General features: G+C 50.3%; 1 protein-coding gene across 3 annotated transcripts in view; it reads right to left on the bottom strand.

The window, feature by feature from the left end:
* Nucleotides 1-14,442, bottom strand: part of PTPN4 (protein tyrosine phosphatase non-receptor type 4) — a 975,501-nt gene that overhangs the window by 35,650 nt on the left and 925,409 nt on the right. For all 3 annotated transcript variants that reach the window (XM_069224613.1, XM_069224612.1, XM_069224614.1), the window contains one exon: nucleotides 10,948-11,083. In XM_069224613.1, the coding sequence (XP_069080714.1) occupies nucleotides 10,948-11,083 (136 nt within the window). The remainder of the gene's footprint in view (nucleotides 1-10,947; nucleotides 11,084-14,442) is intronic.

Below are 14,442 nucleotides of genomic sequence, written 5' to 3'. Positions count from 1 at the left end.
CTCGCCGAAGTTGCACAAAGGAGTCCCCCGTCGCCGGAGACCAACTTAGAAAGTCGTGCAATGCAGGTTAGAGTGCCATGGACCCAGGCTTGGCTGTGCACAAAGGATTTCCGCCTACCTCCACAGCATGCACAAGCAGGAAAACAGTCGAGAAAGCGCCAGGATCAGCGTTACAGAGTTGCAGTAGTCGTCTTTGCTACTATGTTGCAGGTTTGCAGGCTTCCAGCGCGGTCAGCAGTCGATTCCTTGGCAGAAGGTGAAGAGAGAGATGCAGAGGAACTCGGATGAGCTCTTGCATTCGTTATCTAAAGTTTCCCCAGAGACAGAGACCCTAAATAGCCAGAAAAGAGGGTTTGGCTACCTAGGAGAGAGGATAGGCTAGCAACACCTGAAGGAGCCTATCACAAGGAGTCTCTGACGTCACCTGGTGGCACTGGCCACTCAGAGCAGTCCAGTGTGCCAGCAGCACCTCTGTTTCCAAGATGGCAGAGGTCTGGAGCACACTGGAGGAGCTCTGGACACCTCCCAGGGGAGGTGCAGGTCAGGGGAGTGGTCACTCCCCTTTCCTTTGTCCAGTTTCGCGCCAGAGCAGGGCTAAGGGGTCCCCTGAACCGGTGTAGACTGGCTTATGCAGAATTGGGCACCTCTGTGCCCAACAAAGCATTTCCAGAGGCTGGGGGAGGCTACTCCTCCCCTGCCTTCACACCATTTTCCAAAGGGAGAGGGTGTCACACCCTCTCTCAGAGGAAGTTCTTTGTTTTGCCATCCTGGGCCAGGCCTGGCTGGACCCCAAGAGGGCAGATGCCTGTCTGAGGGGTTGGCAGCAGCAGCAGCTGCAGTGAAACCCCAGGAAGGGCAGTTTGGCAGTACCAGGGTCTGTGCTACAGACCACTGGGATCATGGGATTGTGCCAACTATGCCAGGATGGCATAGAGGGGGCAATTCCATGATCATAGACATGTTACATGGCCATATTCGGAGTTACCATTGTGAAGCTACATATAGGTAGTGACCTATATGTAGTGCACGCGTGTAATGGTGTCCCTGCACTCACAAAGTTCAGGGAATTGGCTCTGAACAATGTGGGGGCACCTTGGCTAGTGCCAGGGTGCCCTCACACTAAGTAACTTTGCACCTAACCTTTACCAGGTAAAGGTTAGACATATAGGTGACTTATAAGTTACTTAAGTGCAGTGTAAAATGGCTGTGAAATAACGTGGACGTTACTTATGAGCACTGGGGTCCTGACTAGCAGGGTCCCAGTGACACATAACAAACATACTGAAAACATAGGGTTTTCACTATGAGCACTGGGCCCTGGCTGGCAGGATCCCAGTGAGACAGTGAAAACACCCTGACATACACTCACAAACAGGCCAAAAGTGGGGGTAACAAGGCTAGAAAGAGGCTACTTTCTCACACTCCCCACTCGTCTCGTTGGCTGATGTGTAGTAGAAGTCTTCTTGGAATTCTTTTTCTTATGCCTCTTTCCCGAGTGTCCCGAGGACCTCGGATGAGAGGAAGAGTACTTTGGGGCTCTGAGATCAGTCCGCGACCTCTTTCTCGACAGGACAAAGATCTTCCTGGAGTCTTACTCACGGCGGTGTTGCAGACTACCGGGCCACAAGCATCTTTAGGGACCACTCCCTCAAAGCCTTCGGTGCCATGGCCCAGCAATCCAAGCACGACTTGGAGGCATGGTCGCGCTTGAGGCACAAGAGGCAATTGAGATGGGGGTCAGTGACCAACATGGAGTGGTGACAGGCGCCACACGGTTTGAACCCCACCTTCCTCTAAGACATCTTGACATACTTGAGAAAAAAAACTTGAAACAAAGTAAAAAAAAAAAAAAAAAAAGGCCGGTCAAAAAGCGATGAAGGGGTAGCTCTCTCCGATCTGCACTAACTGGCATGGAAAGAAAAAGACTGACTCCCACATGACTGGTGGCACATATATAGGTGGCTGCGACATCACATCAGGTGCCAACTACGTCAACCCGTCCTGAGTGGAGCCACCAAACTGCATGCAAAGATCCAGCCTGATGCCTGGGAAAATCAAAGGTAAGGAAACTGCACTTAGAAGTCCCTATCAGATATAGAAACTTATGGAGGGCAATTATTTTGATAAAGAGCAACTTGTTCCGCCAACGACTGCAAGAGTGAAATCCATCGGCCAATTTGATCTGACAGTCTGGTGAAAGCAGAGCCACAGTTTTCGCATATCAGTACTTGGCTATATGTGGATACGAGCACCCCTTATTTCTGACTGGGCCCGCATTCTGTATGAGTGGTGTAGGAAAATGGCTCCCTGTTGCAGTTACCCCCCACTTTTTGCCTGAGATTGATGCTGAAGAGACTGAGAAGTGTGCTCGGATGCTGCTAACCAGGCCCCAGCACCAGTGTTCTTTCCCTTTAAAATGTACCATTGTTCCACAATTGGCACATCCATGGCACACAGATAAGTCCCTTGTAAAAGGTACCAGTGGTACCAAGGGCCCTGTGACCAGGGAAGGTCCCTAAGGGCTGCAGCATGTGTATTGCCACCCTAAGGGACCCCTCACCTAACAGATGCACACTGCCATTACAGATTGTGTGTGTTGGTGGGGAGAAAAAGGCAACGTCGATGTGGCAACCCCCTCAGGGTGCCATGCACACAAAAAACTGCCTGTGGCATAGGTAAGTCACCCCTCTAGCAGGCCTTACAGCCGTAAGGCAGGGTGCACTATACCACAGGTGACGGCATAGCTGCATCAGCAATATGCCCCTACAGTGTCTAAGACCATACACATTGTATGTACATGGTGGCCATATTAAGTATATGGTCTCGGAGTTTGTCAAAACGAACCCCGCAGCTCCATAATGGCTACACTGAATACTGGGAAGTTTGGTATCAAAATTCTCAGACTAATAAACCCACACTGATGCCAGTCCTGGATTTATTAAAAAATGCACACAGAGGGCATCTTAGAGATGCCCCCTGTATTTTACCCAATCCTCCAGTGTATGACTGACTGGTCTGTGCCAGCCTGCCACTGAGAGGAGTTTCTGACCCCATGGGTAGAGAACCTTTTAGCTCTCTGAGGCCAGAAACAAAGCCTGCACTGGGTGGAGGTGCTTAACACCTCTCCCCTGCAGGAATTGTGACACCTGGCAGTGAGCCTCAAAGGCTCAGGCTTCGAGCTACAATGCCCCAGGGCACTCCAGCTAGTGGAGATGCCCTCCCCCTGGACACAACCCCCACTTTTGGCAGCAAGTCCAGAGGAGAAAATGAGAAAAACAAGGAAGAGTCACCTACCAATCAGGACAGCCCCTATGGTGCCCTGAGCAGAGGTGACCCCTGCCTTTAGAAATCCTCCATCTTGGTTTTGGAGGATTCCCCCAATAGGAATAGGGACGTGCCCCTTACCCCTCAGGGAGGAGGCACAAGGAGGGTGTGGCCACCCTCAAGGACAGTAGCCATTGACTACTGCCGCCCAGACCTAAACACACCTCTAAATTCAATATTTATGGGATACCTTGAACCCAAAAAATCAGATTCCTGCAACCTGAAGACAGAAGAAGGACTGCTGACCTGAAAGCCCGGCAGAGACGGTGGAGACACCTACTGACTTGTCCAGAGCCCTACCAGCCTCTCTCCAGACTCAAAGAACCTACACAGCGACGCACCCGACAGGGACCAGCGACCTCTGAGGACTGCCCTGAACCTAAAGGACCAAGAAACTCCTGAAAACAGCGGCACTGTTCAGAACCTGCAACAACTTTGCAACAAAGAAGCAGCTTTTAAAGAGACTCTCCCTTCCCACCGGAAGCGTGAGACTTCACACTCTGCACCCTACCCCCGGCTTGAGTTCAGGAGAACCAACACTGCTGAGAGGACTCCCAGGCGACTCCAACGATGTGGACACCCTGCCCCCTGCACCCCCACAGCGATGCCTGCAGAGAGGATCCACAGGCTTCCCCTGACATCGACTGCCTGGTAACAAAGGAACCCGACGCATGGACCAAGCACTGCACTGCAGACCTCAGGACCGAGAGGAATCACCTATCAGTGCAGGAGTAACCAGCAGACGGCCCTCATCCTCGCCCAGTCAGTGGCTGGCCTGAGAAGCCCTCCTGTGCCCTGCCTGCATCGTCTAGGTGGCCCCCGGGTCCCTCCAATGCTTTCTATAGCAAACCCAATGCCTACTTTGCCTACTGCACCCGGCCGCCTCTGTGCTGCTGAGGGTGTGTTTTGTGGGCTTGTGTGTGTCCCCCTCAGTGCTCTACAAAACCCCCCTGGTCTGCTCCTCAAGGACGCAGGTACTTACCTGTAAGCAGACTAGGACCGGCGCACCCCTGTTCTTCATAGGCCCCAATGTGTTTTGGGCCCTCCTTTGACCGTTGCACCTGACAGGCCCTGTGTTGCTGGTGCTGTGGCTTTGGGGTTGCCTTGAACCCCCAACGGTGGACGCATATGCCAGGAGACTGACTGTAGTGCTTTATTTACCTGAGAAACCTAACCAAACTTACCTCCCCCAGGAACTGTTGATTTTTGCAGTGTCCACTTTTAAAATAGCTTATTGCCATTTTAACCAAAACTGTGTGTACTACTGTTTTAAATCAAAGCTCTATACTTACATGTGTGAAGTACCTTGCATTGTATGTACGTATCTCAAATCTTGAGGTTCTAAAATAAATTAGGAAAATATATTTTTCTATATAAAAACTATTGGCCTGGATTAAGTCTTTGAGTGTGTGTTCTTCATTTATTGCCTGTGTGTATACAACAAATGTTTAACACTACCCTCTGATAAGCCTACTGCTCGACCACACTACCACAAAATAGAGCACTAGTATTATGTCATTTTGCCACTATCAACCTCTGAGGGGAACCTTTGGAGTCTGTGCACACTATATCTCACTTTGAGATAGTACATACAGAGACAACTTCCTACAGACACTGTAAGTCACCCCTCTGGTAAGCCCGTCAGCCCAAGGGCAGGGTGCATGTCCCTAAGTGTGAGAGTACCCCTCCATAAGCGGGGTACCCTACAAACCCAACACTCTATTCCCTGGGGATTTTAAGTGCAGGAAAGCCATTTTAAGCTATGTATTGGACACTTTTCAACACGAGTGGTCCAACTACATAATGGCTTCTCCGAACCTAGGCATGTTTGGTATCAAACTTGTTGGGATCATGCAACTACATAGAGAGGCCCCTGGGAGCATCTGACTGGTTAGGCCAGGTAGATGACATCCCTGACCCCCTCTGATAGGTGGGTCACTTCAGAGAGTGACCAACCCCCTTTTAGGTTTATATAAGGGCTCCCACAAGGGTGGGTCCTCAGACTCATCAACCAAGACTCTACAAGGAACACTCTGCTCCTGGCCCCTTGACCCATTGCTGGTCTGCTTTTGGAAGTGAAGTACAAGTTACTGATCTTCGGTAACTATATACTTGGTAGAGACATGTTCTAGTTGCAGATTCCTTACATTAGAATTTTCCTCCAGGCGTCAGACTGGATCCGGAGAGTTTCTTCAACAAGCAATACCCTTGAGTGTTGGTAGGTGGCATCAGTCGACTGCGGGCGTTGTAGTCGCCATGATGATGTTGGTAGTAGTACATAGACATTGCCTCAGTGCAGTGACGTCAGTTTCTTTTCACGACTTTCCACGCCGAAGCGCAGAGCCACGAAGAACACTGAAATTGGTGTGACAGATCCAAGGCCCTGAATGGGGAAGCCCTGTCCCTAAAAATCAGTTGACAAGCAGAAGGATGGGTGGATCGGTAAGAAATGTGGAACTAGAATATGTCTCTACGAAACATATCGTTACCGAAGGTAAGTAACTTGTACATCTGATAGAGACTTCTAGTTGCAGATTTCTTACCTTAGAATGGATACCCAAGCAATGCCATCCTCGGAGGTGGGCTGCAAACCAAGTTCATACTGTAAAGTCCTGCAGGACCGAATGACCAAAGTAGCCGTACCTACGGACCTGACTGTAAAGGTAGTAATGTTTAGTAAACATGTGCAAGGATGCCCACATAGGTGCCTGGCAGATATCCAGGACAGTAACTCCGGATGCTAACGCTGTGGAAACAGTAGTTCCTCTGGTGGAATGAGCAGGCAAGCCCTCAGGGGGTTGCTTCTTGGCCAAAGTGTAGCACATTTTGATGCAAATAAATACCCATTGTGAGATGGTACGTTTTTGAACCACCTTCCCTTTCTTCGCACCCACATACCCATTAAAGAGTTGATCGTCCACCTGGAAATTGATGTACTGATGTGCGAGCCATGTCCAGAGACATAGTGTCTATGACAAAGGGTCCAGGACCCTACTCCGCCCGGTTTGTTGCAGCACCACATGGCGGTAGTGTTTTCTGTGAACACTTGCACTACTTTTCCTTTGAGAGAGGGAAGAAATGCTTTCAACGCAAGCCTGATTGCCCGGAGCTCCAGAAGATTGATATGGAGCTCTGATCCCGCCGGAGACCAGAGGCCTCTGACCTGCGCCTCTCTCATGTGGCTGCCCTAACCCAGAAGTGACGCATCTGTCTCTATGGATAGATCTGGCTGGGGAAGGGTGAGGGATCTGCCTTGGACCCAATGCGGATTCGAAAGCCACCAATGCAGGTCTTTCGCAGTCCCCTCTGAGATCAGGACTATGTCGAAGAGATTTCTCGGATGCTGCCCACTGGAACCTCAAGTCCCATTGCAGAGCCTGCATATGCCATCTGGCATGTGTTACCAGCAGTATGCAGGAGGCCATGAGGCCCAGTAGCCTCAGAGTCGGTCTCACCGAGACCCAAGACAGAGGCTGAAAGATCAGCATCATAGCCTGAATATCTTGCACTCGCTTTTGGGAGGATAAGCCCGAAACTGCACTGTGTCCAGAACAGCTCCGATGGAAGGGAGCTTCTGAGAGGGCGTCAGGTGTGACTTTCGCACATTGATAGTGAGCCCCAGCGTATGCAGGAGTCTCGCTGTAGTCTGAAGGTGGGAGACGACTTTCTGGGGGTGAGTCCACCCTCAACAGCCTGTCGTCGAGGTAGGGGAAGGCTGAAACCCCCAACCTGCGCAGATGAGTTGCAACCACCTTCATCACTTTCCTGAACACCCGAAGGGCGCTGGCAAGGCCGAAGGGGAGCACAGTAAACTGATAGTGCTCATGACCTACCACAAATCGCAGTTAATGTCTGTGGGCAGGCAGAATGCGAATGTGGAACTAAGTATCCTGCAAGTCCAAAAGTACCATCCAGTCTCCTGGGTCTAAGACAGACAGGATCTGAGCGAGGATGAGCATTCTGAATTTCTCCTTCTTGAGGAAGTAATTGAGGTCCTGAAGGTCTAGGATAGGACGTACGCCTTTGTCCTTTTTTGGCATCAGAATGTATCGGGCATAACAACCACGACCTACTTCTGGCACAGGGACCTTCTCTATGGCTCCCTTGGCCAAGAGAGCCGTGACTTCCTGGTGGAGAAGTGCCAGATGATCCTCCGGAAGATGGCTGACTGATGGAGGCATGGCTGGTGGGGCAGATTTAAAGGGGAGGGAACAGCCCTTTCAAACTACCTGCAAAACCCACCAGCCCGTAGTGATGGATTCCCAGTGGGGCAGGTGATGGCGAACCCTGATGCCAAATGGACCATAGTGAGGGGACGGGCTAGAAGGGTTTGGAGGCTGCAGCGGGGGCAGGGGTGGACTGAACAGACCTCTGGTTCCATGTCCCATGCCCTTGTGGGATTCTGCGTCCCCGGCCACACAGCGGCTGAACAGCATGAGTGGCACAGTGGCTGGGTTGGGGAAGCCACAGGGAGCCCCTTCCGTGGCCACGAAAGGGGTGAAAGGCGGACTGTTGGGGGTGAGGGGCAGTGAAAAGGCCAAGGGACCGAGCCGCAGCCCAAGAGTCCTTGAACCTCTCCAAGGCCGAGGCTGCCTCGTCTCCAAAGAGACGGGGGCCATCAAAGGGCATGTCCATGGCAGACTGTTGGACATCCCCCTAAAAACCAGAAGTACGCAACTAGGCATGGCGCCTCAAGGCCACCTTCGACGCAACCAATCTGCCTAGAGAGTCAGTTGTGTCCAGCCACATTGGATTGTGAACTTCGCAGCATCTCTCACATCAGTGACAGCTTGGTAGACAATAGCACGGGCCTCCCCCGGTATCTGTGGCAGAACTTGCGCAACTATATCCCACAAAGTGTGTGTATAGCGGCCCAAAAGGCATGAAGTGTTCACAGACCGCAGCGCGAGACTGGAGGAAGAAAACATCTTCTTCCTAAATTGTTTCAGCCTTTTTGATTCCCTATCCGTGGGTGCGGCAGGGAATGCGCCCGAGGAAGAGGAAACCTGGGATGAAAAGACTCTCAGGCGTGGGGTGTTAGGACAGGAATTTATGGTCGTTCGGGAGGGGCCGATAGCGGCGTGCAATAGTCCTGTTCACAGGAGCCCCTGTGTTGGGTTTGGACCAAGTACCCAAGGGGACATCGGTGAGGGCTTCACTGAATGGCAGAAGGGGCTAGGATGTGGAAGCCCCTGGCTGAAGCACCTCCGTCAGGAGATTTGACCTGACCTGTACAGTAGGAAGCTCAAGGCTAAGGACCTCAGCCGCCCTACTGACCACCACAGATTAAGTCGCTCCCTCCACCGTAGCCACGGTAGGAGGAGACAGCATGCCAGCATCTGGAGAAGTGTCCAGGCCACTGGCCTCCCCCAACTCCTGTGCCCAGTCCAAATTAGGGTCATCCTGGTATTCATAAGATTCCCTGAATTCGTACCCATAAGAAAAAAGGGTCCAAATCTGACCTTGGTTGAGTAGGCCCCATCGAAGTCAGAGACGGCGTCGGCTGATGCCGCCCCGACTCAGAGTCGTCGGGGATAAGGATCGGGTCGACTTTGATGGTGGGCACCACCGATGTTGGGAGCGTCGACCATCGAACCAGTGCCGGTGCAGATCCGAGAGCTGGGGAAAGTCTCAGTGGTACGACCGGCGTCAGTGCAGATCCGAGAGTGGACCTCAGTGGATAGAGCTAAAGCCACTGGCACGGAACCCAAAGGCCCCCCCCAGACTGAACCCCTTGGGCCCGAAGGCGCCCTATTGGGGTCGCCTGCCCAAAAATGAGGTGCATGGCCTCATAAAACTCATTCAATTGGGCTGGGGTCGCTGCGTCTCCTGGAAATTCGGGGAAGCGTGGAGCGGACCCAGAAGCAGCCTCCGAAGACGGAGGCCTCGAGCTTCGACGCTCCTCCCACATCGCATCAGCCGAGCAATGGGGTGAAGTCAAGGGTGACGGGACCGCTTTGAGTTCTTCTTACTTGGGCCCGAAGACTTGGAGGAAGAAGAATGGTGGTGGCTTTGCGAGCGGTCTCAAGACCTTCCACTCAAGTGAGACCTACGTGGAGTCGAGCACCGTGCCGACATGAGCTTGAGGGACCGCTCCCTCAAGGCCTTCAGGTGCATGGCCTGGCACTTGGAGCACGACTTTGGGTCGTGGACACGCTCCAAGCACCAGAAACAGACCCGATGCGGATCCGACATCATGCGGTGACAGCACTTGCGTGGCTTGAAACTTGTCTTCGGGGACATCTCGATGCACCAAAAACTCACCAAAAAACTAGACAAAAGGGTCAAAGTTGGTTAAAAAAAAAAAAAAGACCAGGCTAGAACTCTCCGGATAGGAGTGTGGCGGGGAAAGAAAAGAACTGATGTCACTGTGCTGAGGTGACACCTATGTACTACTCCCGATGTCATCACAGTGACTACGACACCAACGACACCCGCGGAGTCGACCGGCTCCACCTACTGACGCGCAAGGGTATTGCTCGAAGAAAAAATATCCGGATCCAGTCTGATCATTTCCAGCAAGTCGTTCTATGGTCAGAGGCAAACAGCATTTAAGAGAAGTCTGTGGCTGAAGTCACAGCAAAAGCTGCACCTTTTGCACCTTGGAAAAGAGATGGGCTACCTCACCACCACACACATTGTGCCATTTCTTACTAAAGAAGGCATGACATACCAACAGCAACTGACTGACAGTAGTTTGTCCGGTTTCTAAATTAGGCAGTTTCTCAGGTGGCTGGATGCCACAGAGCTGTGGCACAACTAAAGGAAACTTAACTATTGACATCCTCCGAAGGTTTGGCCAATTCAAACTTTAAACTGCAAGCTCACTGGTGTCCCACTGCTGCAGGCTATTTTGGCTTGTTCGGTTTCACGTTTTATTTAACAGCCGGCATAAATGAAAAAAAGGTGGCAGCAGCAGTTGAAGCACTGGCTGTCACCTTTGGGAGGTAAATAATATGCAACAAAGCACTGAGAAGAAGACCAGAGTAAATTTTAAACCATATGGTCAATAAGGCGAAATGATCAAAATGGCATCTTTGCATGTAACCTGCATATGAAAGGTGGAAGAGGTCTGGTGGGGTAAACGTAAGATGCTGCTTTATCTGAAAACTCCTATGAAATAGATCAGCACTGAATGCTTTAAACAGTGGTACATGTTAAAGAGTCAGAGTCTGAGGCCACTAAATCCATTCATTTCAGCCTGCACTGCTCTACCGTACAGGTGAAACTATGCTGCAGATTCATTTTTCAAATGCTACCAAATGTGACAGAGCATTACCTGAGCCTAGAGATGTGGAGCTTCCTCACCCTCATTAGAAACTGCTTTTTGAAGAATTGAAACTACCTCATAACCCTAAGTGCTTATTTTTGAGCTGTGTCTTTCAGATGAAATATCAAGACTTTTGATCAAACCTATTTCTTAATTGTGATGAGAAGCGGGGGAGAAGGGTAGTAAACAGAGGGATGCAAGGGGTGGAAGAAAGCGAGTTGTAGTGGTACATATCAATAGGCCTGAGACATGCACACAAAGCATGATTTATCTTCAAAGAAACCCTAGCCTTCAAAGTATTGCTATGCAGGGCACAGATACAGAGAATTTCATACCCTAGTAATGTGACTTACCGGTGTCTGAATCATCATTGCCCTTTGATCTCGCATCGTTCTTACAATGTCAAGCGGATACACTGGTTGATTGCATTCAATGAGACACATAGCGGTTTCCATAGTGATAAGAACACCAGTCCGTCCAATCCCAGCACTGCAAAATAAAGACTAACTTTAAAAAGACTATTTAGTCCAAGGCACTGTCACAGTACAAGTTCTGATATTCTAACAAAGCCACAAATAAACGAAACCTACGTATGAAAATAGGCACAAAACCTCCTATGTAACAAGCAAATGAGAACGTGCACAGGTAAACTTTTATTGCCGAAAAAAACTTATATAATTTCAATTAGTTTAAGATCCAAGGATCATAATGTGCAAAGATGATATAACAAGATTATCTACAACTCCCAGATGGACAAATGACATGCTGCTATTCCAACAGATCTGTTCTTTTGGGAATGATGCTGGAAAGGAGGGGAGTCCTCACCTTTAATGGCAGGTGAAGTTGTGGGGTTTGGCGTTGGCTTTGTACCGCTCCGGAAGTGACAGAGCAGAGTTGCATATAAGCGCCACCCCTCTACGCTGGTATTAGGATCATGACACTTCCCCCGTTTGCACCCTCAAATGGAGATCAACTGTGCGTGACAGTGTGCTGATTATTAAGACGGGCCCTTCTTTGGATGATAAAAAGGCCACTCCACAGAATGGGGAACTGGGAGAGCAGTGAGGAATCTGAAATTAGATACAGTATCCACCAGAAAGAGTGTTACTGAAGTTAAGTAACTTGTTCTTCTGATAGATTCTTCTAACTGTACATTCCTCACTGAATATTTACCAAAACAGTAACACTAAAAGGTGGTAGGTCTGGGTACAGAAGCACAGTAACAATGCCATTGTTGTGTCTTTGGCCCTGATGAAACGGACTCTCAGGCCCTCTGTTGCTGCTTTTTGGCCAGTAAACAGAAAATATTACAGAGGACTTCCACCTTCACCGAGTCTTATTTTGCACTGCCTTCTTTGCATGAGAAGCTGTGGAAGAAGTGATTATGTACTTGATGCTCTTTTGCCCGGTCGATGGAAAGCTTAGCACACTCTGACTTAAGCAATAGAGCTTTTGTTCCTGATCCGAGGGATGAGGTTAAGTGAAGAACCCTGGCAGGGAGACTGGTTGGCCAAGGAGGATTTGCATACGATCTTAGAAAGGAAAGACAATCAGGTCCTGAATACTAACTAGTTAGGGAAGGTTGTCATTTAAGGCAGTTGCATCAACAGTGAACGCAGCTCCCTCACATGGTGTGCCAACGTGTTGGTGATCAGGAAATCTGTTTTCATTGTTGTAGGAAGTTGGCGCTGTATATACTATTTCAAAGTAAGAAATAGTGTGCAGAGAGTCCAAGGGTTCCCCTTAGAGGTAAGGTAGTGGCAAAAGTAGATCATTCTAATGCTCTATTTTGTGGTAGTGTGGTTGAGCAGTAGGCTTATCAAAGGGTAGTGTTAAGCATTTGTTGTACACACACAGGCAATAAATGAGGAACACACACTCAAAGACTTACTCCAGGCCAATAGGTTTTTATATTGAAAGATATCTTTTCTTAGTTTATTTTAAGAACCACAGGTTCAAGATTTACAGTAAACACTTTAAATGTAAAGTACTTCACTTAGATACTTTAGGAACTTTGAATAAAAGCAATATCATATACAGTCTTTGTAAAAATGGCAATAAGCTATTTTCAAAGTGGACACAGTGCAAAAATCAACAGTTCCTGGGGGAGGTAAGTAAAGCACTTACAAGTCTCAGTTCTGGGGCATAGGCAGCCCACCGTTGGGGGTGCAAGGCTACCCCAAAGTTACCACATCAACAGCTCACGGCCGGTCAGGTGCAGAGGTCAAAGAGGTGCCCAGAACACATAGGCGCCTATGGAGAACAGGGGTGCTCCGGTTCCAGTCTGCCAGCATGTAAGTACCTGCGTCCTCGAGGGGCAGACCAGGGGGGTTTTGTAGAGCACTTGGGGGGGTACACAAAACACACCCTCAGCGACACGGGGGGCGGGTGCAGTGTGCAAAGCAGGCGTCGGATTTCAGGTTTTTAACAATTGAGGGACCCAGGGGTCACTAGCGGTGCAGGCAGGCACAGGGGCGGGGGCCTTCTCGGGACAGCCACCACCTGGGCAAGGTAGAGGTTCGCCTGGGGGTCACTCCTGCGCTGAGGTTTGGTTCCTTCAACTCCTGGGGGCTGCGGATGCAGTGTTGGTTCCAGGCGTCGGGTCCCTTCTTACAAGCAGTCGCGGTCAGGGGGAGCCTCTAGATTCTCTCTGCAAGCGTCACTGTGGGGGCTAGTCTCTGGTTATTCACAGACTCGCAGTCGCCGGGGAGTCCTCCCTGTGGTGTTTGTTTTCCGCAGGTCGAGCCGGGGGTGTCGGGTGCAGAGTGGAAAGTCTCACGCTTCCGGCGGGAAACGTGGGGTCTTTAAAGTTGCTTCTTTGTTGCAGAAAGTTGCAGTTTCTTGAACAGGGCCGCTGTTCTCGGGAGCTTCTTTGTCCTTTAAATGCAGGGCAGTCCTCTGAGGATTCAGAGTTCGCTGGTCCCTGTCAGATGCGTCGCTGGTTGCAGGTTTTCGTCGAAGTAGGGAGACAGGCCGGTGGGGCTGGGGCCAAATCAGTTGTCGTCTCCGTCTTCACTGCAGGGCTTCAGGTCAGCAGTCTTTCTTCTTCTTTAGGTTGCAGGAATCTATCTTCCTCGATTCTGGGAGCCCCTAAATACTGGATTTAGGGGTGTGTTTAGGTCTGGGAGGGCAGTAGCCAATGGCTACTGTCCTGGAGGGTGGCTACACCCTCTTTGTGCCTCCTCCCTGTGGGGATGGGGTCACATCCCTAATCCTATTGGGGGAATCCTCCAACCCCAAGATGGAGGATTTCTAAAAGTAAGAGTCACCTCAGCTCAGGACACCTTAGGGGCTGTCCTGACTGGGGGGTGACTCCTCCTTGTTTTCCTCATTATCTCCTCCAGCCTTGCCGCCAAAAGTAGGGGCAGTGGCCGGAGTGGCGGGCATCTCCACTATCTGGGATGCCCAGTGGTGCTGTAACAAAGGGGGTGAGCCTTTGAGGCTCACCGCCAGGTGTTACAGTTCCTGCAGGGGGAGGTGAGAAGCACCTCCACCCAGTACAGGCTTTGTTCCTGGCCACAGAGTGACAAAGGCACTCTCCCCATGTGGCCAGCAACATGTCTGGTGTGTGGCAGGCTGGCAGAAACTAGTCAGCCCACACTGGAAGTCAGGTATGTTTTCAGGGGGCATCTATAAGATGCCCTCTGGGTGTATTTTACAATAAATTGTACACTGGCATCAGTGTGCATTTATTGTGCTGAGAAGTTTGATACCAAACTTCCTAGTTTTCAGTGTAGCCATTATGGTGCTGTGGAGTTTGTGTTTGACAAACTCCCAGACCATATACTCTTTTGGGTACCCTACACTTACAATGTCTAAGGTTTGGCTTAGACACTGTAGGGCATAGT

The sequence above is a fragment of the Pleurodeles waltl genome, chromosome 3_1 (assembly GCF_031143425.1).
Source record: "Pleurodeles waltl isolate 20211129_DDA chromosome 3_1, aPleWal1.hap1.20221129, whole genome shotgun sequence".
In the NCBI taxonomy this organism is placed as follows: domain Eukaryota; kingdom Metazoa; phylum Chordata; class Amphibia; order Caudata; family Salamandridae; genus Pleurodeles; species Pleurodeles waltl.
Note: the sequence above shows the minus strand (reverse complement) of the source record. Positions and strands in the feature narration are given on the sequence as shown.